General features: G+C 56.5%; 1 protein-coding gene across 7 annotated transcripts in view; it reads left to right on the top strand.

Moving 5' to 3' along the window:
- Positions 1 to 26,632, top strand: part of PCNT (pericentrin) — a 104,877-nt gene that overhangs the window by 62,681 nt on the left and 15,564 nt on the right. For 5 of the 7 annotated variants that reach the window (XM_047798573.1, XM_047798547.1, XM_047798581.1 and 2 more), the window contains 15 exons: positions 724 to 953; positions 1,323 to 1,439; positions 1,556 to 1,576; positions 2,288 to 2,494; positions 5,278 to 5,448; positions 5,948 to 6,100; positions 9,861 to 10,754; positions 11,271 to 11,450; positions 17,378 to 18,103; positions 18,974 to 19,064; positions 19,979 to 20,130; positions 23,339 to 23,482; positions 24,240 to 24,392; positions 24,959 to 25,154; positions 26,209 to 26,431. In XM_047798573.1, the coding sequence (XP_047654529.1) occupies positions 724 to 953; positions 1,323 to 1,439; positions 1,556 to 1,576; positions 2,288 to 2,494; positions 5,278 to 5,448; positions 5,948 to 6,100; positions 9,861 to 10,754; positions 11,271 to 11,450; positions 17,378 to 18,103; positions 18,974 to 19,064; positions 19,979 to 20,130; positions 23,339 to 23,482; positions 24,240 to 24,392; positions 24,959 to 25,154; positions 26,209 to 26,431 (3,658 nt within the window). The remainder of the gene's footprint in view (positions 1 to 723; positions 954 to 1,322; positions 1,440 to 1,555; positions 1,577 to 2,287; positions 2,495 to 5,277; positions 5,449 to 5,947; positions 6,101 to 9,860; positions 10,755 to 11,270; positions 11,451 to 17,377; positions 18,104 to 18,973; positions 19,065 to 19,978; positions 20,131 to 23,338; positions 23,483 to 24,239; positions 24,393 to 24,958; positions 25,155 to 26,208; positions 26,432 to 26,632) is intronic. The other 2 variants (XM_047798556.1, XM_047798588.1) reach the window with 2 other exon arrangements.

The raw sequence follows: 26,632 nt of genomic DNA on the forward strand, positions 1-26,632 counted from the left end.
AAGCCTCGTTTACCGTAGCTGCTGACGTATTAGCATGGAAACGTACTGGGAACGTTGTTCCTAGTGGGGATGATAGCTCATCATAAAAGACTGACAGGTTTTTATAGACCAAAATAATTCACTTTTGCAGGCTGGCGGGTGGTAAATATAAACTTACAGATTTAACGCTGCGGTTTCCCGATAGTGTCAGCACTTCACCATCCATCGCAGGGAAGCCCCGTTTTCCCATCGAGGCTGCTGGAACTGCAGTTGCCCTTGGGGTGTGGCCTTGTCACCCAGGGCATTTTAGGTCACCTTTTGGTGGGCCAGTGGCTCGACCCTGTTCCTCAAGACAGGTCACCCTGGGCGTGTGGTCAGGTCTGCAGGGAGCCTGCCGCCTTACAGCGTGTTTTCCTGCCGTGTTTTCAGCGAGTCTTGGGCTGGATCGTGGCTGTTCACGGGGACACATCCCTCCCCCCGGGGGCTGTGCGTCCTTGGCCGCCACGCGTCTTGAGCCTGCGGGAGGTTGGGGGCAGTGTGGTGCCTCTGCACGGCGGCCCCTGGAAGCCTCCTGGAGCCCGTGCCCCAGGCCCGGCGGGGACAGGCGGCGGGGGGCGGGGGCGGGGGCTGCTCTCCTGGCGGCCGCGTGGCGGGCTGTCTGCTGTGCCAGCGTCACGTGGGGACCCGGGCTTTGTTTCCGCGGGACCGGCGCCCTGAGCCGGGGGGGCTTTCTCTGCACCGTAGCTCTTCGGAGGGACGTGGAGTCTCTGACGCAGGAGCAGGCGGAGGCCAGGAAGCAGGCTGAGAAGGACCGCTCGGTGCTGCTCTCCCAGATGCGCGCGCTCGAGGCCGACCTGGAGGAGCAGCTGTCGCGGCAGCAGGCGTGCGCCCAGCAGGCGGCCGAGCTCTGCGCTCTCAGGCAGCAGCTGGAGGCCCTGGACCAGCACCTGCGCCGCCAGCGGCAGTTCATGGACGTAAGTGGGCGTTTCCAGCGCCTCTGCCGGGTTGTCGCGCAGCGGCTGCGCTGCGGCGCCGGGGTTGAGGCGCACACAGGACATTTGGGTGTCGACCACGTGCCCCGTCCTGGGCCCCGGGAGCCGGCGCCTGCTGTCAGTTGTGGGCCCTGTGCGCCCGTCCATCCGTCCGTCTGTCCGGGAGGCCCGCAGCCGTCTGCTGTCTGCTTTCCTCCTGCCCGCCCCGCAGAAGCCTCCCAGGTCACACCTGGGCCGGGCCTGCTCCATGCCGAGGGCCCGGTCCCCTGCCCTCATCCCCGCCCTGCGTCGACGGGCCGCGCTGGTGCCGTGGGCGCTGCAGGCACTCAGAGGAAGCGCCTCTCGTGACAGGAGCAGGCGGTGGAGCGGGAGCACGAGCGCGAGGACTTCCAGCAGGAGATTCAGAGGCTGGAGGAGCAGCTCCGCCAGGCGGCCAGGCCGTGGCCCCGGGGCCCCCATGACCGCGACGTGAGTCAGCCCGCCCGCGGGGCCTGCGCCTGGGGGTGGGGGCGCTGTTTTCCGCAACAGTTTGAAGCTTTATCTTTAGAAACGTTTTTGCCTTCCATGTGCGTGAAAAACGCCAGCGGGCGCAGCTGGACGAGGAGGTATGAGTGCTCCGTGCGTGTCTGTGTCCGTCTGTCGGTCCGTCCGCATCCTTGGTGTTGCTGCCCGCCTGCCCGCTGCATGGCCAGATGGGGTGGGGGTGCTGCGTGGGCCCTGCCTCTGGCCGGTTTTTCTTGCTTCCTTCTGCTCGGGGCTGCATCTGGCTGCTTCCTCCTGTGTGAGGCGGCTGTGGCTGATTTGTGTATTCTTTTCAGAAATTAAGCTTCCTTCGAGATGATTGTGGATTTCTGGTTCTCCGGGACTGTGGGCCTTCTCGGTTCCTTTTGGTTGCTCTGTGGCATTCCATTCCTTACTATCAAAATTGATTTTCTTTCACAGGTTCGGCACTGTTAGTTTTGTGTATCTGTTCGCTGAGAACATGCTCTCGTGTCCTTTCACCAGACTTCACCATGCAGCATGTGCTGCTGTGGACTTTTTGCCCCTTTTTTATGGCCGCACCTGCAGCACGTGGAAGTTTCTGAGCCCAGGGGTCGAAGTGGAGCTGCAGCTGCTGGCCTACACCGCAGCCACAGCAGGGCTGGATCCTTGACCCACTGAGCAAGGCCAGGGGTTGAATCCACATCCTCACAGAGACTACGTCTGGTCCTTAACCTGCTGAGCCACAAGGGGGACTCTGCTGTTGTGTACTTTTTAATGTGGAAGATAGATTGTTTTAAAAATTACTGTCTGTCAAGCATTTTTTGTTGTTTTAGGTTGAGTTGTTAGAAGAAAAATTGAGAGAAAAATCAGATGGGCTTAATGAACTGATTGTAAAGAAAGAACTGGCAGATAGACAAGTGTTGACCCAAGAAGAGGAGATTAAGCGTCTGGAGGAGGCAAACGCCAGCAGCAGGCGAGAACTTGCGCAGCTCCAGGGAGAACTGGAGAGGCTGCGAAAGACCCTGAGGGACCTGGAACAGGTGATCTTGTCATGCCCCGGGTGTCCTGCTCGGTCCCCGGGTGTGTCTGGCCCGTCCCCGGGTGTCCTGCTCGGTCCCCGGGTGTGTCTGGCCCGTCCCCGGGTGTCCTGCTCGGTCCCCGGGTGTGTCTGGCCCGTCCCCGGGTGTCCTGCTCGGTCCCCGGGTGTGTCTGGCCCGTCCCCGGGTGTCCTGCTCGGTCCCCGGGTGTGTCTGGCCCGTCCCCTGGGTGTCCGGCTCATGGGACACCTGTGGGCTAACCACACCTGCTCACTGCACTGCTGACCTTCGGTCTTCAAATGTGTGGGGGTCCCCGGGCTCCAGCATCCCCAGCCAGGTGTCCTACAGCTCAGCTTGACCCTGACCCCACCGACCTGGGGATGGAGTCCCACAGTTCTGCCCCCCCCCACGACCCCAGACGGCCATCTCAAGTCCAGCCTGTCCCATGACCCCCTCAGGTTCAGCTGGTTTGCTGGAGCAGCTCACAGAACCCAGACACTTTACTGGGTCACTGGTTTATCATAAAAGGACACAACTCAGGAACAGACGAAAGCATGCAGATGGCAGGTGTGGGGGCCCCCAGCCCAGAAGCTCCGGGGCTCGTCCTCCTGGGGTTCTGTGGAGGCTTTGTCATGCAACCTCCAGCCCCGCCCATCCTCGCCGGTGGTCAGGGCTAAGACGGTCAGTTCTGGCTCCCCTGGTGGCCAGCCCCCTCCTTAGGTGACCTGGGGGCTCCCCAAGAGCCACCTCGATGACACAGACTCTGATGTGGCTGGAGGGCTTCGTCCGAATGTCGGAGCACCTGTGTCACCCTCGGTGGTCAGGAAACGTGGTGGGAGGATGTGCCAGCCGTCGGACCAAGACCAGGCACAGGCTTCTTGTTCCAGATCGGGGCACGTGTAGAGTAACAGCGTTTTATACCCACTTTTATAGCCCTCCTTTGTCTCTCGAGTACGTGGAGCTTGTCCTTAGTAAATGTTCAAGACGTCAGGCTTAAAAGCTTATTTTGTTAAAACACTTTACATGGAACCTCGTTACAATTATTTTAATTTCTGAGTTAGGAATTTATGTCGGCCTCTCAGTGAAACCGTTTCCAGTGCTAGTTCTTCATGTTGTAGTTGAGAATTGCACAGCTGTGACAGACAGCTGCTTCTGTCTGAAAGTTCCAGACGAGGTGGGAAGGCTGGCACGGGTGGGCTCCTCTGGTCGCGGGAGGAGGCGGGGTGTGGGTGAGTGGAGGGCCTTTCTGGTCAGCATTGCCCCTTGCGTGTTTAGTCTGAAGGAATTGAAGTTTCTTTTCTTTGCGTTTTAGGGCCGCACCCGTGGCACATGGAGGTTCCCAGGCCAGGGGTCCAATCGGAGCTGCAGCTGCCGGCCTCCACCAGAGCCACAGCGACAGCAGATCTAAGCCATGTCTGTGACCTACACCACAGCTCGTAGCAACGCTGGATCCTTAACCCACTGAGGCCAGCGATTGAACCCACATCCTCATGACAGCAGTCAGATTCTTAACCTGCTGAGCCACAGTGGGAACTCCTGAAGTGTCCTGCATTTTGTGTCACTGGAGGTTAAAAGTATACTTGAAAGTCTGAGGCGCAATAAGAATTTTTATTTTATTTTTGTCTTTTTAGGGCTGTACCTGCAGCATATAGATATTCTTAGCCTAGGGGTCTAATCGGACCTATAGCTGTCCACCTACACCACCGCCACACGGGATCTGAGCCGCGTCTGGCACCTACACCCAGCTCATGGCAACGCCAGATTGTTGACCCGCTGAGCAAGGCCGGGGATGGAACCCACGATCTCACGGTTCCTAGTCGGATTCCTTTCCGCTGCGCCACGATGGGAACTCCGAGAAATTTTATGTTAGAATCCCGGGTTCGGCTCTAGGAAAACCCTGCTCCAAGGAGGAGAGCTTTATTAGGAGTGTTTGGGTTTCGAAAATACTGATGAGAACCAGCAGATGAAGGTCTCGCTGTGCTCGGGTGCTCCTCTGTCGCCTGTCCTCAGGGTCCAGCCGCTTGCTCTGCTCGCTTGGGGACGGTGTGGGGCAGACAGCCCTGGAGCGCCACAGGTGCTGGGTTGCAGCAGTGCCGTCTTTTCGCTGCCGAGTTGGTCCACGTGTCCAGTTTCGAAGGCCTGTTCCCCCCACCCCGTGTGTCGAGGCCGTTTTACCAACAGTACGTGTTCTTCGTAGGCTTTTTAATGGGATGTGAATGTTCACGCTACAGACGCAGTGTCACCGCGGCCCGGTTCTTAGGCAGGTTCTTTCCAATTAAAATCTCTGGGAGTTCCCACTGTGGCTCAGCAGGTTAAGAACCCAACATAGTGCCCGTGAGGATGTAGGTTCGCTCCCTGGACTCACTCAGTGGGTTAACCACCCGGCATTGCCGCAGGCTCAGCGTAGGTCGCAGACACAGCCCAGATCTGGTGTTGCTGTGGCCGTGGAGTAGGCTGGCAGCTGCAGCTGCAAGTCAGCCTCTAGCCTGGGAACCTCCATATGCTGCGGGTGCGGCCCTAAAATTGGGGAAAAAAAAGAAAAAAAATCGTAACCGTCTAGAGACTGATCTGTACCTTGATGAGTAACTGCTGAGGCCACTTCCTCACAGCGGAGTAGCGGGCACAGGCCGGCCCTGGAGCGGGACTGTGCTGTGGACCCTGCGTCTGGCACCTGCCGGTGGGCATAGCTGTGCCCGGAAGGGCTGAGGACAGTCTACTGTGGTCACAAACTGCAGTTGGAAGCCCCTGACTTCCTTGCCTAAAATAAACCTTTTCCTCTTGAATAGGATAAGGAGGTGTCACAGGGGCAGCAGAGGAGTAACTTGCTCTTGGTGTCTACACCGCAGTCTAAGCTCGACGAGGGCAAATGCCCAGTGCCTCCTGTGGGCGGCTCTTCCGAGGGCCCCGAAGTCCAGCTGGAGGCAGTGCAGAGGGTGCTCCTGCAGCGTGAGGATGAGGTGGGTGTGGGGTCGGCCACACGGGCACGTCCCTCCCTGTGCGTCCGTGAGCAGGGCGGGGCGTCCAGCAGGCAGGGTTTGTGACCCCTGCTTGTTCTCTGTGATTTTAACGTTTCCGCATAGGTTATAGAACGTTAACAACTTTTTGTGGCATGTACTTTTAAATCTTTCACAGTGATTTTAGTAATTATTAAATCATTTAGGATACTAGGTAAATTTTTATTTTTTGCTTTTTAGGGCCGCACTGGTGGCATATGGAGGTTCCCAGGCTAGGGGTCGAATCGGAGCTGTAGCCGCTGGCCTACACCACCGCCACAGCAACGCGGGATCCGAGCCGTGTCTGTGAGCTGTGTAGCTCATGGCAACGCCGGATCCTTAACCTGCTGAGCAAGGGCAGGGACCGAACCTGCATCCTCATAGTCGGATTCCTTAACCCCTGAGCCACGACGGGAACTCCGGATGCTAGCTGATTTTTAATGCTTACCTTCTTTAATGCAAGGTTTTGGACTTAAAGCAACAATTAGAAAAAGTTAAAGATGACTTAGTAAGTAAAAACGAAGAAGTCCTGCACCTGAACTCGAAGTTGGACCTGCAGCACAGCAGTATTGCTGCCAGCATCAGAGAGCTGCAGGAAGAGAATGCCAGTCTGAAGGTCAGTTGGCGTCGGTGGTGTAGGTGACGTGCCCAGCGGAGGGGCCGCCCCAGACGTGCGCTTCTTCCCCAAGCAGAAGGAGGGCCCTGGGCGGGCAGGTGATTTCAGCAGGCGCTGACTTCGGCTGGCCTGGCGCCGGGGCAGCTCTAAAGCGTACGGTGGAAGCAGCTTGCAGGGACCTTTAGTGGAGCCAGAGTCCCTTGGCTGGTAAAGTGCATCCGCTTTCACCTCCACCAGACTGCTTCCTGTTTGCAGCCTGGAGCGTCAGGTCTTCTGAAGGGTGCTCATTGGAGGAAAACTGCAGGAGAGGCAGCTCCCCGAGGACAACAGCTGTGACAGGGAAATCAATCATGACTTCGGAGCCGAGTTGCTGCTTTGGGCCCCCCGTTGTAAGGGTGTCCCGTTCTGGAAGAGGCGGTCGATGCTGAGGGCACGGGCGGTGGCCTCCCGCAGCAGCAAAGGACGATCTGTTTGCAGGTCTTCTCCGTTATCTCACTGTCATTGTGCTTTTGAAGCAAAACACGGAACCAGCCCGTGCAGAGGGTGGATGACAGAGTCGGAAAGAGCGCGTCACCTGCAAGGCCGGCCTGGCGGTCAGGGGACGGGTGGGAGCGAACCGCCGAAGGAAGCGGAAGGCTCCTGTCACGGACGCCTGTGCCGCACGGAGGCTGCGTCGGCACGACTTTAAAGGGTCTTTGGTGAAAACATTTTTTAGGTCACTCCCAGGCTCAGGTTGTCCTTTTGCTGGGAATTCTTCCTTCATCAAAGGCGAGAGGCAGAGGAGAGCGCACTTGGCTTATTCTTAAGGGATTGTGTGAAACAAGGCGCCTGGAAAAATGCAGTGTTGGTTTTTGAAAGCTGAACTAGTATGTCATTTTAGGCGGAAAACACTCTTCATAGAAAGCATTTTATTTTATTTATTTATTTATTTATTGTTTTGTCTTTTTGCTGTTTCTTGGGCCGCTCCCGCGGCATATGGAGGTTCCCAGGCTAGGGGTCGAATCGGAGCTGTAGCTGCCAGCCTACGCCAGAGCCACAGCAGCGCGGGATCCGAGCCGCGTCTGCAGCCTACACCACAGCTCATGGCAACGCCGGATCGTTAACCCACTGAGCAAGGGCAGGGATCGAACCCGCCACCTCATGGTTCCTAGTTGGATTCGTTAACCACTGAGCCACGACGGGAACTCCGAAAATATTTTAGTTCCATTAAGAATAGGCCTTTATAAAGACAATTCTATTTTTTAAATTACTCAATGAATTTATTACATTTATGGTTGTACCACAACCACTACCATCCAGTTTTATAGGGTTTCCATCCCACACCCCCAGCGTGTCCCCCTCACCCCTCGAACTGTCTCCTTTGGAAAACATAAGTTTTTCAAAGTCTGTGAGTCAGCATCTGCTCTGCAAAGAAGTTCATTGTGTCCTTTTTTCAGATTGCGCATGTCAGTGAGAGCATTTGAGGTTGGTGTCTCGCTGTCTGACTGACTTCACTTAGCATGATGATTTCTAGGTCCATCCATGTTGCTAAAAATGCCAGTATTTCGTTCCTTTTCATGGCTGCGTGTGCACCACATCTTCTGGATCCACTCCTCTGTCGATGGGCATTTAGGTTGTTTCCATGGTATTTTTATTTCCAGACATGTGCAAATCCATACATCCTTTCTTTTCCGTGATTCTCTCCTAATTTTTTGTCAAAGTGTAGGTGATGTCTTTGCTTTGATATAATAAAATTCCATTTGTAGGAATGAGTTTGTTAGATTTCTTTTTTCTTTTTTAGGGCTTCGCCATGTGGCATATGGAGGCTCCCAGGCGAGGGGTCGAATTGGAGCTGTAGCCGCCGGCCCACACCACAGCCACAGCAACGTGGGATCGGAGCCGCGTCTGCGACTTGCCCCACAGCTCATGGCAGTGCCGGATGGTCAACCCTCTGAAGGGGGCCAGGGATCGAACCTTCGTCCTCATGGGTACTAGTCAGGTTCACTACTGCTGAGCCACGACGGGAACTCCTGTTTTGCTTTTTAAAGCCCCCTTCATGTGCTGTTTTGAGTGTTCGAGTGTGTGTAGTATCTGCAGCTCTTTGGCATGCGCGTCTTGTCACTGCCGTGTGCTGGCTGCATCAGCCCACATGTGTAGAGCTGCCCTCAAACTCCCTTCCTTGGGCGCTTGTTTAATGGGGAGGTCTCTGCAATGCCAGGTGGAGTCTTGCCTCATGCTGAGAAATCTCCTTTGCTCACCTTGTACCACGGCAGTCAGGTGTGGTAACGTGAGTGTGGTGTGCAGCTTACGTCATCCAAACCAGAGCCAACAATCAGTTTCCTTATTTTTGTTTGCATTTAGGCCAGATTTGCATTTGTGTTTAAAGTAATTGTTAAGAGTTACTGGTGAAACTGAGAATTGAATGAAACAATCACTTTTTAGGAAGTAAGATATTACTGTCACAAATTGGTTGAAAATTGTTAACAGAGATTGGTTAGAACTTTTTAATTTTTTTGGTCACTGCAAGTGAAGTACTCGCAAGAGAATGGAGTTTAAGCCATGCTGATATAGGTTTCTTTCTTGTTTGGGGGGGAGGGTGTCTTTTTAGAGCCACACCAGCGACATATGGAGGTTCCCAGGCTAGGGGTCGAATTGGAGCTGTAGCTGCCAGGCTACACCACAGGCACAGCGATGTGCGGTCTGAGCCGCGTCTGCGACCTACACCACAGCTCATGGCAACACTGGATCCTTAACCCACTGAGCGAGGCCAGGAATTGCACCCTCGTCCTCATGGATGCCAGTCGGGTTCGTTAATCACTGAGCCACGACAGGAACTCCTGACATAGATTTCTATGCTGACTTTTTCGTTTACCATTTTTGTGGTTTTGGCAAGATATTTCTTATCTAAATTTCAATTGTCCCGTCTTTAAAATAGGAAGGAGTGGAATTCCCACTGGGGTGCAATGGGATTGGCAGCATCGTGGGAGTGCTAGGATGTGGGTTCGAGCCCTAGCCCCGCACAGCGGCTTAAGGATCTGGCATTGCCCAAGCCATGGCTTAGGTTGCAACTACGGCCTGGATCTGGTCCCTGGCCCAGGAACACCGTGTGTCACAGGGTGGCCAAAACAAACAAACAAATAAAGTAGGAAGAATCCTATTTCTTACCTTGAGCCTGTTGAGAAGAATTAGGTTAACTAGCACGGGTGAAGCGTGGTTGGCCACCTGGCGTGTGGTGTCCCCATGTCCGCCAGGCACAGTGTAGGCGGCGTGCTTTGTGCTCCGGCTCGTGCACGGTCTTCACGGATGCTCAGTCCCTGTAGCCCAGTTTTCTCGCTCTTGTTCGTATGCTTCTCTTCTTATGTTAGAATCGCACCCAAATCTAAGCATCCCCTTTGGGGACATCATAGAAACCAGCGTGTTTAAATTCGTGAACCAACTAGACATTTGAAAGGTGGTGAAACCATGAGCGTGCAGGGCCCTTGACTGACCTGTGGCCGAGTTAGAGCCCCCCCGGGTGCCTGAGGGTTGAGGTCCCTGACGGCGATGGGCTGTGGCCTTCACCGACGTGTTAGAACCAGCAGCAGGGCGGCAGCTGCGGACACGACTTTGTGACCATTCGGAGGTTCCGGAAGTCGCTGGATGTTTGGGGTGCCTTTCAAATGCTGTTCCTTAGCTTTTGGGGCCCCTCAGCTGCGGGGCCCCTCCTCTTCTGTAAGAATGAGCTCAGGCTGAGCTCGGAGTTGCAGGGGCTACTCGGTACTGAAACGCGCTTTTCCTTCAGGCCGCGCACACCAGAAGTCCTGAAATCGAGGAGCTCAGGTCCGTCATTGAGACTCTGCGGCAGAACCAGGAGCGCTTGCAGAGGGAAAGGGCCGAAGAGACCGAACAGTTGCACGAGGTCATTGAGAAGCTGCAGCGGGAGCTGTCCCTCGCGGAGCCCGCGAGGCACGAGGTCAGCGACGGCGGCGCCGGGAACCTGCGGAGCGAGCTGCTGGGTCTCGGGGCGGAGGGCGCCGAGGCCCGCGCGGCGCTGGAGGGCGAGCTGCACGCCGCCCTCGAGGCCAAGGAGGCCCTGAGCCGGCAGCTGGCCGAGCAGGAGCGTGAGCACGGCCGGGCCCTGGCGGCCCTGCAGCAGCGCCTGCGGGCCGCGGAGGAGGCGGCCGCCCGGCAGCTGCGCGAGCTGCAGCCCAGCGCCGCGCTCCGGGAGGCCGAGGTGCAGGGCCTGGCCTCCCAGATCCGAGCCTTCGAAGCTGCCCTGGCCGCTAAGGGAGAGCAGCTGGCGGCGAGGGAGGCGGAGGTCGCCGCCCTGACCGTGCAGAGGTCGGCCCACGCCTCCGAGCTGGAGGCCCTGCTGTCGGCCGTCGCCCGCTTCCGCCGCGCTCTGGAACGGCAGCCGCTGGCGCCCGCCGCCGAGCCCCCCGAGCTGCAGCGGCTCCGCGCGCAGTGTGTCCGCCTTGGCCGCCAGCTGCAGGCGCTGACGCAACGCTTCCCGAGGTGCCAGAAGGAGCTGGACGAGCAGCCGGCGCAGGGGGCCGGCCTGCCCCCTTGCGGGGCGGGCAGCTCGCAGGGGCAGGGGCCCCGGGCCGAGGAGGCCTCCTGTGCTGAAGAGCCGGGGCAGGACGTGGGCAGCAGACAGCTGGCCAAGGCCCCCCATGGCCAGGCCAGCGGCCCTCAGGTGCGCTCCTTCGTTCTCAGGCCACAAGGGGTGCAGGGAGCTGGGGGTCCGGGCAGGGAGCTGGGGTGTGGGCAGGGAGCTGGGGGTGCAGGGGGTCCAGGAGGGGAAGTGGGGTGTGGGCAGAGAGCTGGGAGTGCAGATGGGTCCAGGTGGGGAGGCGGGGTGGGGGCAGGGAGGTGGGGGTGCAGGTGGGTCCCGGCAGGGGGCAGGGGGTCCAGCCGGGGAGCTGGGGTGTGGGCAGGGAGCTGGGGGTGCAGGCTGGGAGTTGGAGGAGCTGCTGTGTGTTTAACAGCCGTGGGGGGCCGCGCTCTGTGGGGTCCCCCCAGCCTCCAGCACATCCGGACCTGCTGTGGGCCTGCTCCACGTGTGCGGTCCTGGTCGGGAGCTGAGTGAGGACTTTCCCGCGGGCCCGCAGGCTGGTGTGCCAGCTCCGGAGCCCTGGGTCCCCGCGCTCCTGCCCTGGCGCCTTTGGCCGCGTATCAGTAGCGTCAGTGTGGTTGTCTCTGCCTCTCGTAGAGCCCAGGGGAGGCTGCCAAAGCGCAGGCAGTGCTGAACCGCGCAGGCCCCCGCAGGCAGGACAGCGTGCTGTCGGCGCTCACCGCCTGCCAGCGGCAGCTGGAGTCTGAGCTGCTCCTGGTGAGAAAGGACACGCGCTGGTGTGCGGAGGACGGCGAACAAGTGTCGGAAACAGTGAAGGTGCCTGGGCACGTTCGGGGGGTGGGGGCACAGAGCCCAGGAGCCAGTCCTGGGCAGAGACCCCCCCCCCTTGCCGTTGGCTGCAGTGGCACACACATCACGGGGACTGCACAGGGACGCCTCCTCCCAGGCCGTCGCTCGTGGTGGCTCCGTGCTGGCCAGATCCGTTCTGAAATTTCCCATGTGTTTGACTTAAGGCCGTGTTTTCCACGGTCTACTCAGCTGGCACAGAGTGAGCAGTGGGCTGCACTGGGCCCCAGGGCTTGTGTCTAGGGCTTTCCACGTGAGGGTGGCACACCCGCGGCCGCACTGCTCCCTGTGGCCTTCACTGCCAACCTTTGTTTCACCTGGAAGGGCTTCATGTTCACTGTCAGGTGCTTTCCCTGCATGTGTTCACTCATCCTCGGGGCAGCGAAGAGCAGCGCGGTCCACAGTCAGCAGGTTGGAAGGTCTCCCCTCCAGCACTGATGCCACCAGAAAGCTGACTCTTCTTGTCCTGGGTTGGGGGTGGCAGGCCGGCAACATCAAACTGTTGCAGAGCCGAGACGTTCCGAGAACCGCGAGTGTGCTTGGTTCCGAAGCCTGCTCCGAGCCGGCTCTCAGGAGCCAGGCCCGCTGCGGGTGTGGCCAGTGCACGCTTTGCTGTGTGCCAGCCCTGACCTCCTGGGTGGTTCCACGGGCCCCACATTGGTACTGGGACATTGGGAGCTTCTGAATTCCCCTGGGCCTGGGCCTGTAGCATTGAAGGATGCCTGAATCTGGTGTCACGTGTTTATCACATCCTCTCCGAAAATAGATTCTGCTTGGAGAGAACTTTTCCTCTGACTCTGTAGCCAACTTGTCTTAGTGCCCTTGGGATAGGGACATTTGTTTGACCCTTAGAGAAAGCTCAGTCCTGGAATGTCATGGGCTGGTTACCAAATTATTAGAAGTTGTGCACAGGGAAGTTACAAATTTGTTCCATAAATCACAATTTTGATTTTTCCAATGTTTGCATGTAGAACCTTCCAGCCTTTTTTCCTTAAAAAGAGAAAGAGTACGTCATCAACAGGCTGGCGCAGAAATAGGTTATGACAGTTGTCTCTGTATGTGCTGTGGAACACACGTGCGATTTACAGCTCAATCATTTCAACATGTATCGTCAGTGATATCCGATACATTCATGATGTGACGTAACCGTCCAGCCAGGTAGCGCTCTTCATCCTGTAGAACTGAAGCTCTGTGTGTTTAAGCGACAGCGTCTTACCTCCTCTGCCAGCCCCTGGCGACCGCCGTTCTGCTCTCTGCTCCTCCATGCTTTCTGAGATGCTCTAAAGTATCTTACATAAGTGGAATCAGACAGTATTTGTCTTTTTTGTCTGGATGATTTCACTCTGAATAATAGCATCAAAATTCATCCACGTTGTAACCTGTGCTAGAATTCCCTTCCCTTTTTTTTAAAAAAAAAATATTATTTTATGGCCGCACTCATGGCATATGGAAGTTCCTGGGCCAGGGGCTGAATCCGAGCTGTTGCTATGGCCAGTGCTGGATCCCTTAACCTACTGTGCTGGGCCAGGGATTGAACCTAAGCCTCCGAAGCGACCTGAGCCCCTGCAGTCGAATTCTTAACCCGCTGTGCCAGCAGGAATCCAAAATTCCCTACTTTTTTAAGGTCGAATAATATTACTTGACGATGTGTATGCACCACCTTACTCTTACCGGCTCGCCTTTTGGTGGGCGCGTGGGCTGCTTCCACATTTTAGTGATTGTGGATGGTGCTACCGTGAAACCTGCGTGTGAACAGAGTCTCGGATATCTCGTTGAGGCTCTGATTTCAGTGCTTTTTACAGACCCAGAAGTAGAGTTGCTGGATCACGTGGTAATTCTATTTCTGACGTTCTGAGGCGCTGCCCCAGAGTGTTCTCCGCGTGGCTGTGCCGTTTTCCATTCCCATCCAAGGGGCACAAGGGTTGCAGTTCTCCACATGCTCACCCTAGTGTTATTTTCTGTGCGTTGGTTTGTTTGCTTGTGTTTTTGATTTTGACACTCGCCGTCCTCATGGGGGTGGGGTGCTGATTGTACTTTGCTTTGCGTTTCTCGAAGGGTTAGTGGTGCTGGGTGTCTCTTCGTGTGCGTCCTGGCCATTTGTGCACGCTCTTCAGAGAGCGGTTTCTGAATCAGGCCGTTTGGGTTTTTTGGACTGAACGTTAAAAGTTGTTTGTTTCTGGGTGTATTAATCCCATATCAGGTATGTGATTCGCACATACTTTTCCTCATTTTGTGGGCTGCATTTTTGCTTTGTGGGTAGTGTCTTTTGTCGCACAGATTTAAAAACTGTCGTGGAGTCTACTTTGTCTTTTGTTTCCAATACGCTTAGTGTCATGGCTCAGGAATCCTTGCCAAGTCCAGTGTTGTGAAGCTTCTTCTGTATGTTCTCTTCTCAGAGTTTTGTAGTTTTAGATCTTACGTTTAAGTCTTTGATCTATTTCGGGTTAATTTCTGTATGCGGTTCTAGGTAAGGGCCCAGCGTCATTCCTCTGTTTATGGATATCCAGTGCTCCCAGCATCAGTTGCGGGTCTTACTGTACGGTCTTGTCTCCATTGTTAAAGATCACTTGATGGTACATACGAAAGTTTATTTTTAGGCTTTCTGTGCTGCTGCGTATGTCTGTTTTTATGCCAGCATGACATTTTTTTTTTAACTGTAGCTTTGTCCTAAGTTTTGAAGTCAGGAAGTGTAAGTCCTTCTTCAGCTTTCTTTTTCCAGATTGTTTTGGCTGTTTGGGGGTCCTTTAAAATCTCATATGAATTTCAGGATGGCTTTTTCTATTTCTGCAAAAAATGTCTTTGGAATTTTCATAGAGATTGCTTGTTTTTTTTTTTTTTTTTTGTCTTTTTGCCTTTTCTAGGGCTGCTCCCGCGCATATGGAGGTTCCCAGGCTAGGGGTCTAATCGGAGCTGTAGCTGCCGGCCTACGCCAGAGGCAATGTGGGATCCGAGCCGTGTCTGCAACCTACACCACAGCTCAAGCAACGCCAGATCCCTAACCCACTGAGCAAGGCCAGGGATGGAACCCGCAACCCCACGGTTCTTAGTCAGATTCGTTAACCACTGAGCCACAATGGGAACTCCCTTGATTTTTTTTTTTTTTTAATAGTGAAATGTTTAAATCCCTTTCTCATTTCTCCTTGTGTACATTTTATAGCTGTTTTCACATTTGGCCTCCTAACATTATAAAACACTGATCCGAATTATACTAGCTTGAGTTTTTTATTTGTTTGTTTTTTGCTGCACACGTAGCATGTGGAAGTTCCTAGGCCAGGGGTTAAACCCAAGCCACAGCAGCGACAACAACAGATCCTTACCCACCAGGGGACTCCCTAAACCAGCTTAAGTTTATTTTATTTATTTATTTTTTTTATTTTTCTATTTTTAAAATTTTATTTTATTTTTTTACAGCTTAAGTTTAATAACATGTAACACTGTTTCTTTATAGCCCCATCCCCACTCCTTTCAGCTTTTGACGTAACAAAATGACATCTATATATTTCTGTGGTTCAGAACATAAACTAGTAATTCCTTTCAATACATGGATCTCTTTTTTTTATCTCTGAAGTTATGTGGAAGACAACATGTGGAGTTACCAACTGAAACTAGAGTAATAGTAACTAGACTAATAACTTAAGAATATGCATGTTAGTCTTTTAATTCATAATGGGAGAGAAGGTGCAGTTGCAGTTATTACAATGACGTTACCTTTTATGGCTGCCCGTGTATTTGCCTTTATTTAGATCTTTATTTCTCCATACAGCTTTGAGTTACCATCTAGAGTGCTTTCATTTCACCTGCAGGACTCTGTTGAACACGTCTTATAAGGCAGGTCTTAGTAGTAACAAACTCCCTCAGCTTTTATTTATCTGGGAGGGTCTTAATTTCTAACCAACTCTCGAAGGACGGTTTCACAGGATTTAGGGTTCTTAGTTGACAGTTCTTTTCCTTTTGGCACTTTGAATATATTGGCCCACTGTCCTCTGGCTTAGCCTCTAAAGTTTCTGGTGAAGAAATCAGTTGGTAATTTTACTGAGGATCCTGTGTATGTGAACAAATCACGTCTCTCTCGCTGTTTTCAAGATTCTCTCTTTGGCTTGGCTTTTTGTAAGTTTGATTATCGTGTCTTGGCGTGGGTTTCTTTGAGTTTATCTGAACTGGAATTCTTTGAGTTTACTGGGCATTTATGTTCACGTCTTTTATCAAATTTGGAATGCTTTCCTTTCTTCTATCCTCATGTAGTCTCTTGCCCTCCACCTCTGGGACATCATCTCGCCCATGCTGGCTTGTTTGAGGGTGTCCGACAGGCCTTTTAGGCTCCGTTTAGTGTTCTCAATCTTTTCTTTTCCTCAGACTGGATAATTTCCAGTGTTCTGTCTTCAAGTTCATGAATTCTTTCTTCTGCCTTCTCAGACCTGCCTTTGAATCCCTTTAGTGTACTTTTAATTCAAGTTAAAATTTTTAAAAATTCTTCTGCTCCAGAATTTCTTTGTGATTTCTTTTTTTGTTTTCTTTTTCTTTTTGTCTTTTTAGGGCCACACCCGTGGCATATGGAGGTTCCCAGGCTAGGGGTCCAATCAGAACTGAAGCCACCGGCCTACACCACAGCCACAGCAACGCGGAATCCGAGCCGCATCTGCAACCTACCTACACCACAACTCACGGCAACGCCAGATCCTTAACCCACCGAGCGAGGCCAGGGATCGAACCTGCGTCCCCATGGATGCTAATCAGATTCGTTTCTGCTGAGCCATGACGGGAACTCCGTACTTTTTCTTTTTCCTTATTTTTCTGTTTTGGTCATACATTCTTTTATTGATTTTCTCCATATTTTTCTTAGTTCTTTGAGATCTTTAAGATGGTTGTTTTGAAGGCTTTGTCTAGTAAATCCACCATCAGGTCGTTTTCGAGGATGGTTTCTGTCGATATGGTTTTTTGCTATGCATGGGCCTTATTTTCCCATTTCCTTGTTTGCTTTGTGATTTTGTATTTTGAATACTGAACTCTTTTCATCTAATAATGTAGTAAATCTGGAAATCAGACTCCCTCTTGCTCGATCTTTGCTATTTTTCGTTATTGTGTTTGCCTTTTTTCATTGATGTCTGGTCTGCGTCCTAAGGACCAGCCTGGGGTGTAAACTTAGGTTCTCAGATCTTTTCCGAGCCTGTGCCTTTCCTCAGCACACAGTTCAGCATTTCCTTGGTCTGTGCAGTTGTTTTTGAATGTCCTAGTTTTGAATTTTTTCCCAAAAGGAAAAAATGATGGGGATACAGTTTCCTTTAAATCCCCTGAAAGTCATTTCAGCCAGAGGGTCAGGGGCTGAAGCAGTGGGAGCAGGTGAAACAACCAGGGCCTCCTGTCTCTCTCTGCTCCTCTGGGATCAGCAGCAGAAGTCAGGGCACACATTTCCAGTCTTGGAGGACAGGGCCCTTTTTGCCTTCCCAAGCTGCTGCATGATGCTCTAGGGACACATGCGCTTCTGGGCCCTGGGGAGGGATGGGCAGCTGCTTCTGTGCTAAGAGCTGGGAGCAGCCTACCCTCACAGGCTTCACCTGGAGGTTGCAAGCCTTCACCAGACCCTACGGAATAGTCCTCTCTATATATCGGATGCGTTCTGCCAGTGTAGTTGTCCAGGTAGGGAGAGGGACTCCTGGTGCTTCCTGCACTGCTGTCTTTCCAGGATTATCTCCAACAGTTGCCATTTAGGCAACAAGTTTTAAGCTGCGAGTTGTCTTTCCTGCAGTTTTTTAAAACTTGAAATCTTTAGAGGGACTAAGGGAATCATGGAATCTCATCCTCAACTGTTCAGTCTCTGAAATTCACTTATAAATAACAGACAAGCCTGAGAGAGTATCATTCGGTAATTTTCCTGTGTGCATGTTCTTGTTTACTTTTAGGATAAGGAGAAACTGCTAGAAGACTGTCACCTGCGGAAAGCTGATCTCGTAACTCAGGTGAAACAACTTCAAGAAAAACTGAATCGTCTGGTATGTTCTATGAGCTTCCAGAAAGTGGAGATGGAGGACTTTAAATTTCAACAGGCGCTGGCATCTTTGCATGTTTTAGAAAATAGTTTGAGTGGTAGTTCCAGTGACGGTGAGGAGACCCACGGGTCCCCTCCCGTCAGTGTGTGCAGTGACGATGACACCACGTGGGATCTCACTGATGTGACTGGAAATCAGGATGCGTTGATAAAAAACAAGACGCCAGATGACCCCATGGCAGAGCCGGTCGCCTCGCAGGATGGGTCAGGCAGCTTACGGGAGAGTTGGCATGGGTGCTCCCATGACCTTGCCAACACCGAGGGACCCGAGCCCGTGAAGAACATGCTCAGGACGATGGACCTGTCCTCCTGGAGCTCCCCGGAGGTTGCCAGGAAGGACTCAACCCTTGAGCCCCTGCCCAGCCTGCCCCTGACACCCTGCTCGGATGCCCTGAGCCAGCGCAGCCTGGATACCTCCCTCTGGGACGGGCCAAGCACCTGGCTGCTCCAGGCTGACCAGTCAGGCCTGCTTTGTTACCCGGACGAGTCAGCAGCAGGAATGGCCCCTAGGCGGGCGGCGTCTCCGCTGGCTGCAGACAGGGCTCCCTCCGCTGACCGCCCTGCTCAAAGGGTGGCTGTGGTAAGTGGTCTCCACGGGTGCTGTCCTGGTTCAGGCCCACAGGATGCCAGGGCCCCAGGCGTGTGTTCCCACTGGGCTGTGCCTGCGTGGCTAGTGGGGTCATAGCTGCAGCCATTGTTGGTTCATCTCCCAACATGGCCTGGGCCGGAGCGAGCACCTGGCAGTGAGTCCCCTGGGCAGCAAGTGTGGGATGGCCGGTGCGCGGCAGGATGGAGCCAGGTCTCCTCTCATAGGAACATTGAGAACACTTCGGTTGCTCTCAAAATACTTGAAATGCGTTAGTCTTGCTCAGAAATTCACGGCAGGCCTGAGCGCCAACTCACAGTGGCTTTGGAAGCATAAATCATTCATTCCTCTTCTTGTGTAGTCTGCATACGGGTAGGGTGCTTTGTCTAGAATATCGTTGTTAGATTCATTTTCAGTTGTGTTTCATGTGTAGCAATTCCATATACCATCTAATCAATTAAGAACCCTTCAAGGTATTATTTCTGGCTTAGGGTGTATTTTCTCGAACGTAATTCGAGATTTTGTGTATCTCAGATTAAATGAAGTGAAAAATAATGGGATATGTATAATTTCATGTGTGAAAGTACTATCATTTCATATCCATATGCTGCATCCTGCAGGATTTTTAAAATCCAGACTATTTGCCTGTGACTTCTTTAAAATATTCCTAGGACGGTGGATGAGTTTGATTAAATTGCTCTGAGCCTATGACCGACCTCATGACCACAACTTTAAAAGTTTTGTTTGGTTTCTGTGTGGGAAGATGATAAATTGGGAACTTAAGAGTTTTCCCTCTGGGAAATTCAGTTCCATGATATAGTGCTGTTATTTTATGACCATTTAAAAACCTACCTATTTGACCAGGAAAAAGACGTTGAAGATTTTATTATAACGTCTCTGGAGTCTCAACCTGAGGCCAGATCATCTCCTCCAGGGCCAGCCGGAAAGAATGAAGGTAAGAGTGAGTCAGCCAAACGTGTTTTATTTTTGCAGTTTCAGAGTTTGGATGGTATAAAAAATTCCGGTCCATCCGCACACATCCTGCACCTGGTGCTCGCCTCCTTTGAACCTGACCCTGTTCCCCCCTCACCCTCCAACCTGTACAACCCTCCCCCCCTGTTGTCCCTCACACTTTCCCCCGTTCATGTGCTGTGTCTGCCTCTGCCCTGTCTGCCTTTGCTTCTCTGTCCTTGTTTTTTGCGTTGCTCTTTCTCTCTGTGTCTCGCTCCCTTGTTTTTGAGCTTGCGAGTTACTCGAGGAGCTGGGCGTCCGCATTTCCCAAGGCAGCCTGGCGTCCCCAGAGCTCCGTGAGATTTTGTCCTCTTGTTCACGCACTGGCCCCGTGGGTCAGTGCAGGCCGGGGGTCGGAAGAGCTGCTGTGTGCTTCCAGGCCGTGCTGGGCTGGCCCCACTTCAAGGCTCGGGAACAGATCCGGGAGCCGCGTGCTTTTGAGAGTTGTTTTCTGTTTTGAGGCCCCTCCCACCCGAGGTTCCTGGAGCCTCGAATTCTAGGCTTTGTTGAGGGTGCCCCAGCCAGGCTTCTCCTCCAGATCGGGCGCCCCCGGCCCCCGCTGCCGCCTGCTGCTCGTCCTGGGCTCGGCCCCCTCCTCTGGTCCCTGCCCGAGCGACCTGGGTGTCTATGGTCCCGTCCAGGGCGCTGACGTGTTCAGTGTTGCAAGGCGTACGTTTCCTTCCTGAATGGGCTTCGCCCTCGTGCCTTTATAAAGACCCGTCTGCCCTCCCGGGGGCTCCCCGTCTCCTTCCTTCCCTGGGCTCTCGGGGCCCGGCCGCGCACGGCGTGTCCCCGGCAGAAGGCCCGGGGAGCGCCGCCAGCATTGCGGTTCTGGCCGCTGACTCTGCGTGTTCCTAGGTGATGGCTCGGGCTTCGGAGAGACGCTAGACCCGGGTTCGGGAAGCCTGGGCGCTCCCACTGCCGGGCCCGCCGCGCCTTCCGCCCCTGGGGGCTGCCGGCAGCCGCCGGGCACCATGAAGGAGAAGGGTGTCCATCCGAAGCGAGTGAAGGTAATGCCGGGGGGGGGGCGCGCATGGGGCGGGCTCGGGGGCGTCCCGCAGGCCCGGCTGAGCTGCAGCAGCCGCAGCCCAGCGCCGACTTTACTTCGTGTGCGCGCTTCTGGGAGGCGATGCGCCGCGTCGGTCCGGGTGTCCCGGCTGAGAACCTGGCCTTGGCTGGCGGGGCCGCGGGAGCCGTGGTCCCGAGAGGGGGACACTGGGCCTGTGCGGGGGTCACGAGTCCCAGGGGAAGTCTCAGTTTGGGGCTTGGGGTGTTTTGGGCTGTGCCCGTGGCATACGGAAGTTCCCGGGCCGGGGCCTGAACCTGTGCCACAGCCAGGGGAGCTCCAAGACTGGGTCATCTTCCTGAGTTTAGTTCCGGGGCTAGAACCCGTGACCTTGTTTGGGGAGGTAGTTGTGGTTTTCGGTTTGTTTGGTGCTGGGAGTTCTCGTGCCAGGCTGCCCCCACCGGGCACCCACGGAGGCAGGGAGGGCCGTGTGGAGGTGGTGGCGCCACAGACCCCACCCAGCTCTGCTGCAGAGCTCGTGCTCAGGAGGTGTGTTCACCTCTGGAGTCTGTAGTCGGGGCTGCTTCTTGGCTCCTGGGCAGAAGGTTGTCTCTCGGCTGGCATAGCAGGTCGGCGGGGCAGCTGCGATGGGCGTCTCCGCCCTGACTCGGCTCACACGGGCCCCACGCGGCGTGTCGGACGATGCCAGATGTTTTTGCGGGTGGTCCTGGGGCATCCGGAACGCCTCCGTACACCCACTGCGGGCTGTCCTCGCCGTGGTGGGAGGGCCACAGGGTCCGATGGTCCCTCGGAGCCTCTTTTCCAGAAGCCCCGACGACCACCCTGCCGCCCAGAAACCTTCCCCACTCACGCCCTCTCTGGGTTGGAGCTGGTCTCTTTGGACAGGAGAGGAGGGAGCCCCCTCGGTGTCCAGGGATTCAACTTGGAGGCAGAATGTGCACACTTCCCCACCTTTCATGGACGTGTGATGGCGTCGGAGTGTAAGGCGTGTGCAGTGACGCGTGGCCATGGGCCCGGCGGTCGCCGCGGTGAGATCAGTTCAGGGCCCCGCCCCAGAAGGCAGATGTGGGGGGAACGTTTCCTAGATTTTCTTCTCTCTCCACGTCAGCAAATCTTTTACGGCAAAGTCATGGGCACAACGTTGGCCGAATACGTAAATGGCCAAAGCGCCGCCGGCGCGAGTGACTCAGGCGGCCGTGTCCCCACGGAAACCGGCTCGGCGTTCGGTAGATGCTTCTGTGCAGTGGTGTTGCGGACCAGGAATCGGCGGAGTCCTGTCTTCTGTCTGTTCTGCCCTCCCCAGGTTCTCTCTGTCGGACAGCGGTAGAGACACTTCCGTCAGCGTTTCTATCCAGCGTTTCTCGTCTAACCCTCGAATGCCTGTATTTTTAAGGAAGAAGTTTGGTTGTTAGTGACTGTACTTTATGCTTAGGATGATGTGTGGCACTTGGTACTTAGTAATTGAAAAAGAACGAAAAGCAAGCCAGCCCGCAAGCGGCCGAGGCCGCAGGCCTAAGTCAGGGCGTTCTGTGTGCCTCCGCCGGAGCCCGGCTTTGGGGCCTTCCCGCCGGCCTTTTCCCTGCAGGGGGGCGGTCCCCACGCCGTGCGGGGTGCCTGCGGTCCCCGGCCGCCCCCCGCCCCGTACCCTCTCATTGGAGGTCAGCCGGGCGCCGAGCTGGTGTGTCCGAGGCCCCCGGGTCGGGCGCCGTGGGCCAGGCTTCGAGGGAAGCCATGCTCCCCTCTGGCGAGGACGGGGCCTCGCCTGCCACCGCTGCTCCTCCCCAGAGCGGTTTTAGAATGCACTTCACTTCCTTGGATGACCAGGGGAGCGTTTACCCAGCAGAAGGTGGCGGGGTGCCCGCGGCCCAGGCAGTCCCGCCCTCCCGCTCCAACGCCACCTCTGGACGGGTGGGACATGGCGGGTGGGCGGCAAGGCCTGCGGCCCCCTCGTCCACCCCGCCACCTCTCTGCCTCACTGGCCCTCCTTCCCAGGTGCCGTAGTGGCATCTGTTTTATATCACATCCGTTGTGGTTATTTTTATCTATTTTTACGTTTTGCTTTTTTTTTTTTTTTTTTTTTTAAAGGGCCGTACCCAGGGCATATGGAGGTTCCCAGGCTAGGGGTCGAATTGGAGCTGCAGCTGCCAGCCTCCGCCACAGCCACAGCCACGCCAGATCTGAGCCTCGTCTGTGACCTACAGCACAGCTCACAGCAACGCCGGGTCCTTGACCCACTGAGCGAGGCCAGGGATCGAACCGCGTCCTCACGGGTCCTAAAGGGACTCGTTTCCGCTTCGCCACGGCAGGAACTCCACACCCCTTGTTGTTAAATGAAGGTGTCTTAGGTGTTAAGGCGACAGCTTTTAAAGAGAACGTAACTTGCCGTTTGGTGTCTGGCACTGTTGTGTTAATGTTTCACTTTTTTGGGCCTCGTCGTCGGAAGTAGAGGAAAGCCTGTTTCTGCTTAAGTGTCTAGTCGCCTCTTCAACAGGCCCCGCGGCTGCTGCTTTCACGTTTCCCGTGCGTTTCCCGAACATGCTCCTGTGGGAACCTGTGTGCACGTGGAGTGGGGACGGGCACAGGCACGGCCGCGGTCACGTTGAACTCTGGTCCGAGCCGGCTTCTCGGGAGAATGGCTCTGGGGGGGACGCTGCCTTCCACGCAGCCTCCTGGGGGAGACCGATGGCCTTGCTGCTTGTCCCCGGGACCTGGACTGTGTAACCAGCACCCCAGGTCCTGGTGGTGCCCACAGACCCCGTGGCAGGGATGCTGGGGTTATGGCAGGGCCCATAGGCCTGGTACCGTCTACAGGCGCCCCTCCCCCAGGGCGGCCCCATCCGTTCTCGGGCCTCCTTCTGGGGTGGAGCTGCACTCCCGGGAAGGAGGCAGCATCGCCGACGCGCCGGTGGGGTTTGGCTGGAGGCCCTGCCGAGCACCGTGTCTGCCGTGAGGGAGTGGGGGCCGTCGTCGGAGCAGCTAACAAACTCACCCTTTCCAATCCGGTTTCCCCGTTGTCTCTGACAGTCATGGGAGGGAAATTCGAAGCTCTCATGATTACAACAGTGGGCTTTGGTCTCTGGTGCAGAGGCCGTGCAGGTGGCCTGGTCTGTCCTGGGTGACCGTGGGACAGTGATGGATGAAAGGGTTCAAAAGCTGCTGTTCCTTCTTTCTGAAGTGTTTGTCCATTTCAGGCTTTGCTGCAGATGGTGTGCGACGAGAGCCACCACATCCTGGCCCTGTCCGAATGCCATGGGCCCTCCAGCATCCTGAGCAGGGGCGAGCCAAGGGGCCCGCTGGAGGCAGCATCCACCCCAGTGCCCCGGAAGGGAGAGAAGGTACCGGCCTTCGAGGGAGAGAGGGGTCAGCGGGAGCGGAGCAGTGTGAGGCCAGCGCTCGGCCACATCAGCGGGAATGGAGAAACGAGAGGTGGCTCGGTGGCGGGCAGGGAGCCGTGTTCTGGCCAGCCACCCTCTCGCCTGCATTCTCTGGGCCCTAGCCACGAGCTGGTACCTTCTGGGCCCTGTTCGTGCAGGAGGGGCTGGGGGGTGGAGCTCTGCGTGGTGCAGAGAGATGGGAATGGGGCCAGGCCTGAGGCCACAGGGTCTCGACATCCACTCCACGGCCAGGGGGCAGCACAGATGAAGGCCAGGTGCTGAACCACACGCAGGGGATGCCAGCCAGCCATGGGGTATGGCGGGAGCATGGGCAGGACCAAGGCTGGCCGGGAACTGCAGGGGAAGGGGGCAGGGGGCCAGAGGGCAGGCAGCCTGAGCCCAGCCCTTCAGGCACGCCCCCCACACCCGTCCCCTCCTCCCCTGCACACGCCCTCCCCCCCCCCCCGCCCCTCAGGGCCTGGCCTCCCCTGTTCCTTGGGCTCGTATGCTGCGGTGGGAAGAGAGGCCCGTTTGCCAGCAGTTGCTCCATCTCACCTCCCTGTCGTGTTCGGGAGGCTGTCTGCCCGCGATGCAGCGCTGCCCTTGGGGTCTCTGGATGGTCACGGGCCCTCGCGTGTCCCCTTCATTCAGGGCAGGTTCCGTTTGAACCTGCAGGACGCTTCTGTAGGAGTACCACCTCCTTGTCCTGGTGTTTCAGGAGCCCTCAGACGTGGCCCTCGACTGGCGGCGGGAGTTTCTGCAGGTTGTCCAGGAGGCCTTTGAAAAAGAGCGGGAGGTGCTGAAAGCCCGACTCTGTGGCTCGGACCCCGGGGGCTACAGCTCCGTGCTGGAGAGGGTGGTCCAGGAGCAGGTGAGCCCCGCCTCTGCTCGCCGCCCGGAGGGGCCCCCCCGCCCCCAACAGGGAGCGCCAGGGCAGGGGTTCCGCATGTGTGTTCGGTTGTCACGTTTCACCGACAGTGGAGCGTGGCAGTGACCGAGGAGCACGTCCTGCCCCGGTGCACAGATAATGGTGCTTTTCTGCGCGTGACTCCCGGGAACTGGGAAGCTCCGCGCGTTTGCCTCCTTCACAGCCTCACTCTGTTGTGGCAATAACTGGCCTGCCTTGAAAGCAAAAGAGTGATTCCAGGTGGCCCCGCCTCAGGTTGTGAGCCCCGGGCCCAGGGTCAGAGGGTCGCAGGGTCACACCAAGAGGGCCTTGGGAGCCCCACCCCGCCAGTGCCTCCCCAGAGAGGTCAAGGTGCATGGCGGTGTCAGCCAGGCCCGGGAAGCCGCACCGCGATGCTGGGGGCGGTGCCGTGTGCCCTCAGGGGCCCGGGCCCCTGAGCCCACGTTCTGGCCCCAGCTGGGTACTCGCTTCGGGCCCCCTCCCCATGCCCCGCCTGACGTCCCCTGGTGCCCTCTCCACTCCATCTGCAGGGGGACTTGCAGGAGAGGTCCTTGGAGCACCTTCGCCTGTCGGACAGGAGCAGCCTGCTCTCCGAGATCCAGGCTCTGCGCGCCCAGCTGCGGCTGACGCACCTGCAGAACCAGGAGAAGCTGCAGCAGCTGTGCGCGGCGCTGACCAGCGTGGAGGCCCGCGGGAGCCGGCAGGAGCACCAGCTGCGCCGGCAGGGTGGGTGCGGCCCCTCGGCCCCGCCCCAGGCGCACGTCCCCCACACTCCCCTGTCGGGAGGGCGGCAGGCAGGTGGCCGAGCCCCTGGTCTCCCAGGCCCCGTGCGTCAGAGCACGTGCCGGTCAGGGCCGAGGCCTGCGCAGGGTCCCAGGGGCCGGGCAGTGGGGCCGCGGTGGCAGCAGTGTGCTGACGCCGCGGGACCGCATCTACCGGGGCCGCCGGAGCTCGAACGAGGCCTAAGCGGCCTGTGGCAGGTTTCTGCGTTCGGGTTAGGCAGCGGGATTTCTGCTTGGACGCTCATGGCACCTGCGAGGAAAGGCACTGTTGGCCACGCTCTTCCCTTCCTTCCCTCCCGTTCTTGCCTCGTCTCGGGGGAGACTCTAATGGCCCGTGACAGGCGGCCCTGCCCCCTGGGCCGCCTGGGCGTGGGGCCTCCCACCCCTGCGCTTCTGGGCTGGATCGGCGGGGTTTGCATCGAGGCTCCTGGGGGGATGGTCGTTTTCTTTCCTCTGTTTTTGGCGTCAGGTGACGCCAGCCTCCTAGAGCGCTGGGTATGTCTCCTCCTTGGTTTCGGGAGAGGTCTCCATGGAAGCCCCCTGGGCTGAGTTGTCTGGTGGGAGGCAGTGAGTGCAGGAGTGGCGGGTGGGGTGACGTTTCTGGGTGACCCCATTTCTTCATGCGCCAGGCAGGGTGGGCTCTGTGCAGGTCCATCTCAGCTCAGCTCTGGCCTCTAGGCCTGAACAGCGGGTGAGAGCCCCCCTGGCGCTGCCTGGCGTCCCTCCCTCGTGGCCTGCATGGCGGGGGGTCCTGCCCGCTCTGGGCCCACGTGTCTCTGGACGCTCACTGGCCACGAGGGCGAGGCTGGTGGGGGTGTGAGCACAAGGCGTGTCCTGACTCCATCAGAAACGGCGACTTCTGGTCATAGACACTGCCTGTCCCCCAAAGTGATCACATCCTGTCCCCTCCCTGGTCCTCTGACTTGTCACCTTGTTTGTGCAGCTCGCTTTGGACTGGTGAAGGATGCGGTTTAATTTGCTCGCTCTCTTTCCTGTAGTCGAGTTGTTGGCGTATAAGGTTGAGCAGGAAAAGCGCATTGCTAGTGACCTGCAGCGGACCCTGAGCGAGGAGCAGGAGAAGGCCAGCGCCGTGCAGAAGCTGCTGGCGGTGGAGCGGGGCTCGGTCAGCGCGCTGAGGGCTGAGCTCTGCGAGTGCAGGGCGGACAACGAGCGGCTGCTCAGGTCCCTCAACGACGTGCAGAAGGAGGTCCTCCAGCTGAGGTGCGGCCCCGCCGGCCCCGCTCGCCGCCTTGCGGCCCGTCCCGCTCTCGACGTCTGGTCGCGTCATGATGGCACTTCCGTGGCTCCTGCCACGTCCTTCCTGCCCTTGAAGTGAAAGGCCGTGCCTGCAGCTGCCGTTTGCCCGAGTGTGGTGACAGGCACTGGGCGCGCACTGTGTTCCCGTGGGCGCGTGGTGGGGAC

This window comes from Phacochoerus africanus, chromosome 1, assembly GCF_016906955.1.
Source record: "Phacochoerus africanus isolate WHEZ1 chromosome 1, ROS_Pafr_v1, whole genome shotgun sequence".
NCBI lineage: Eukaryota > Metazoa > Chordata > Mammalia > Artiodactyla > Suidae > Phacochoerus > Phacochoerus africanus.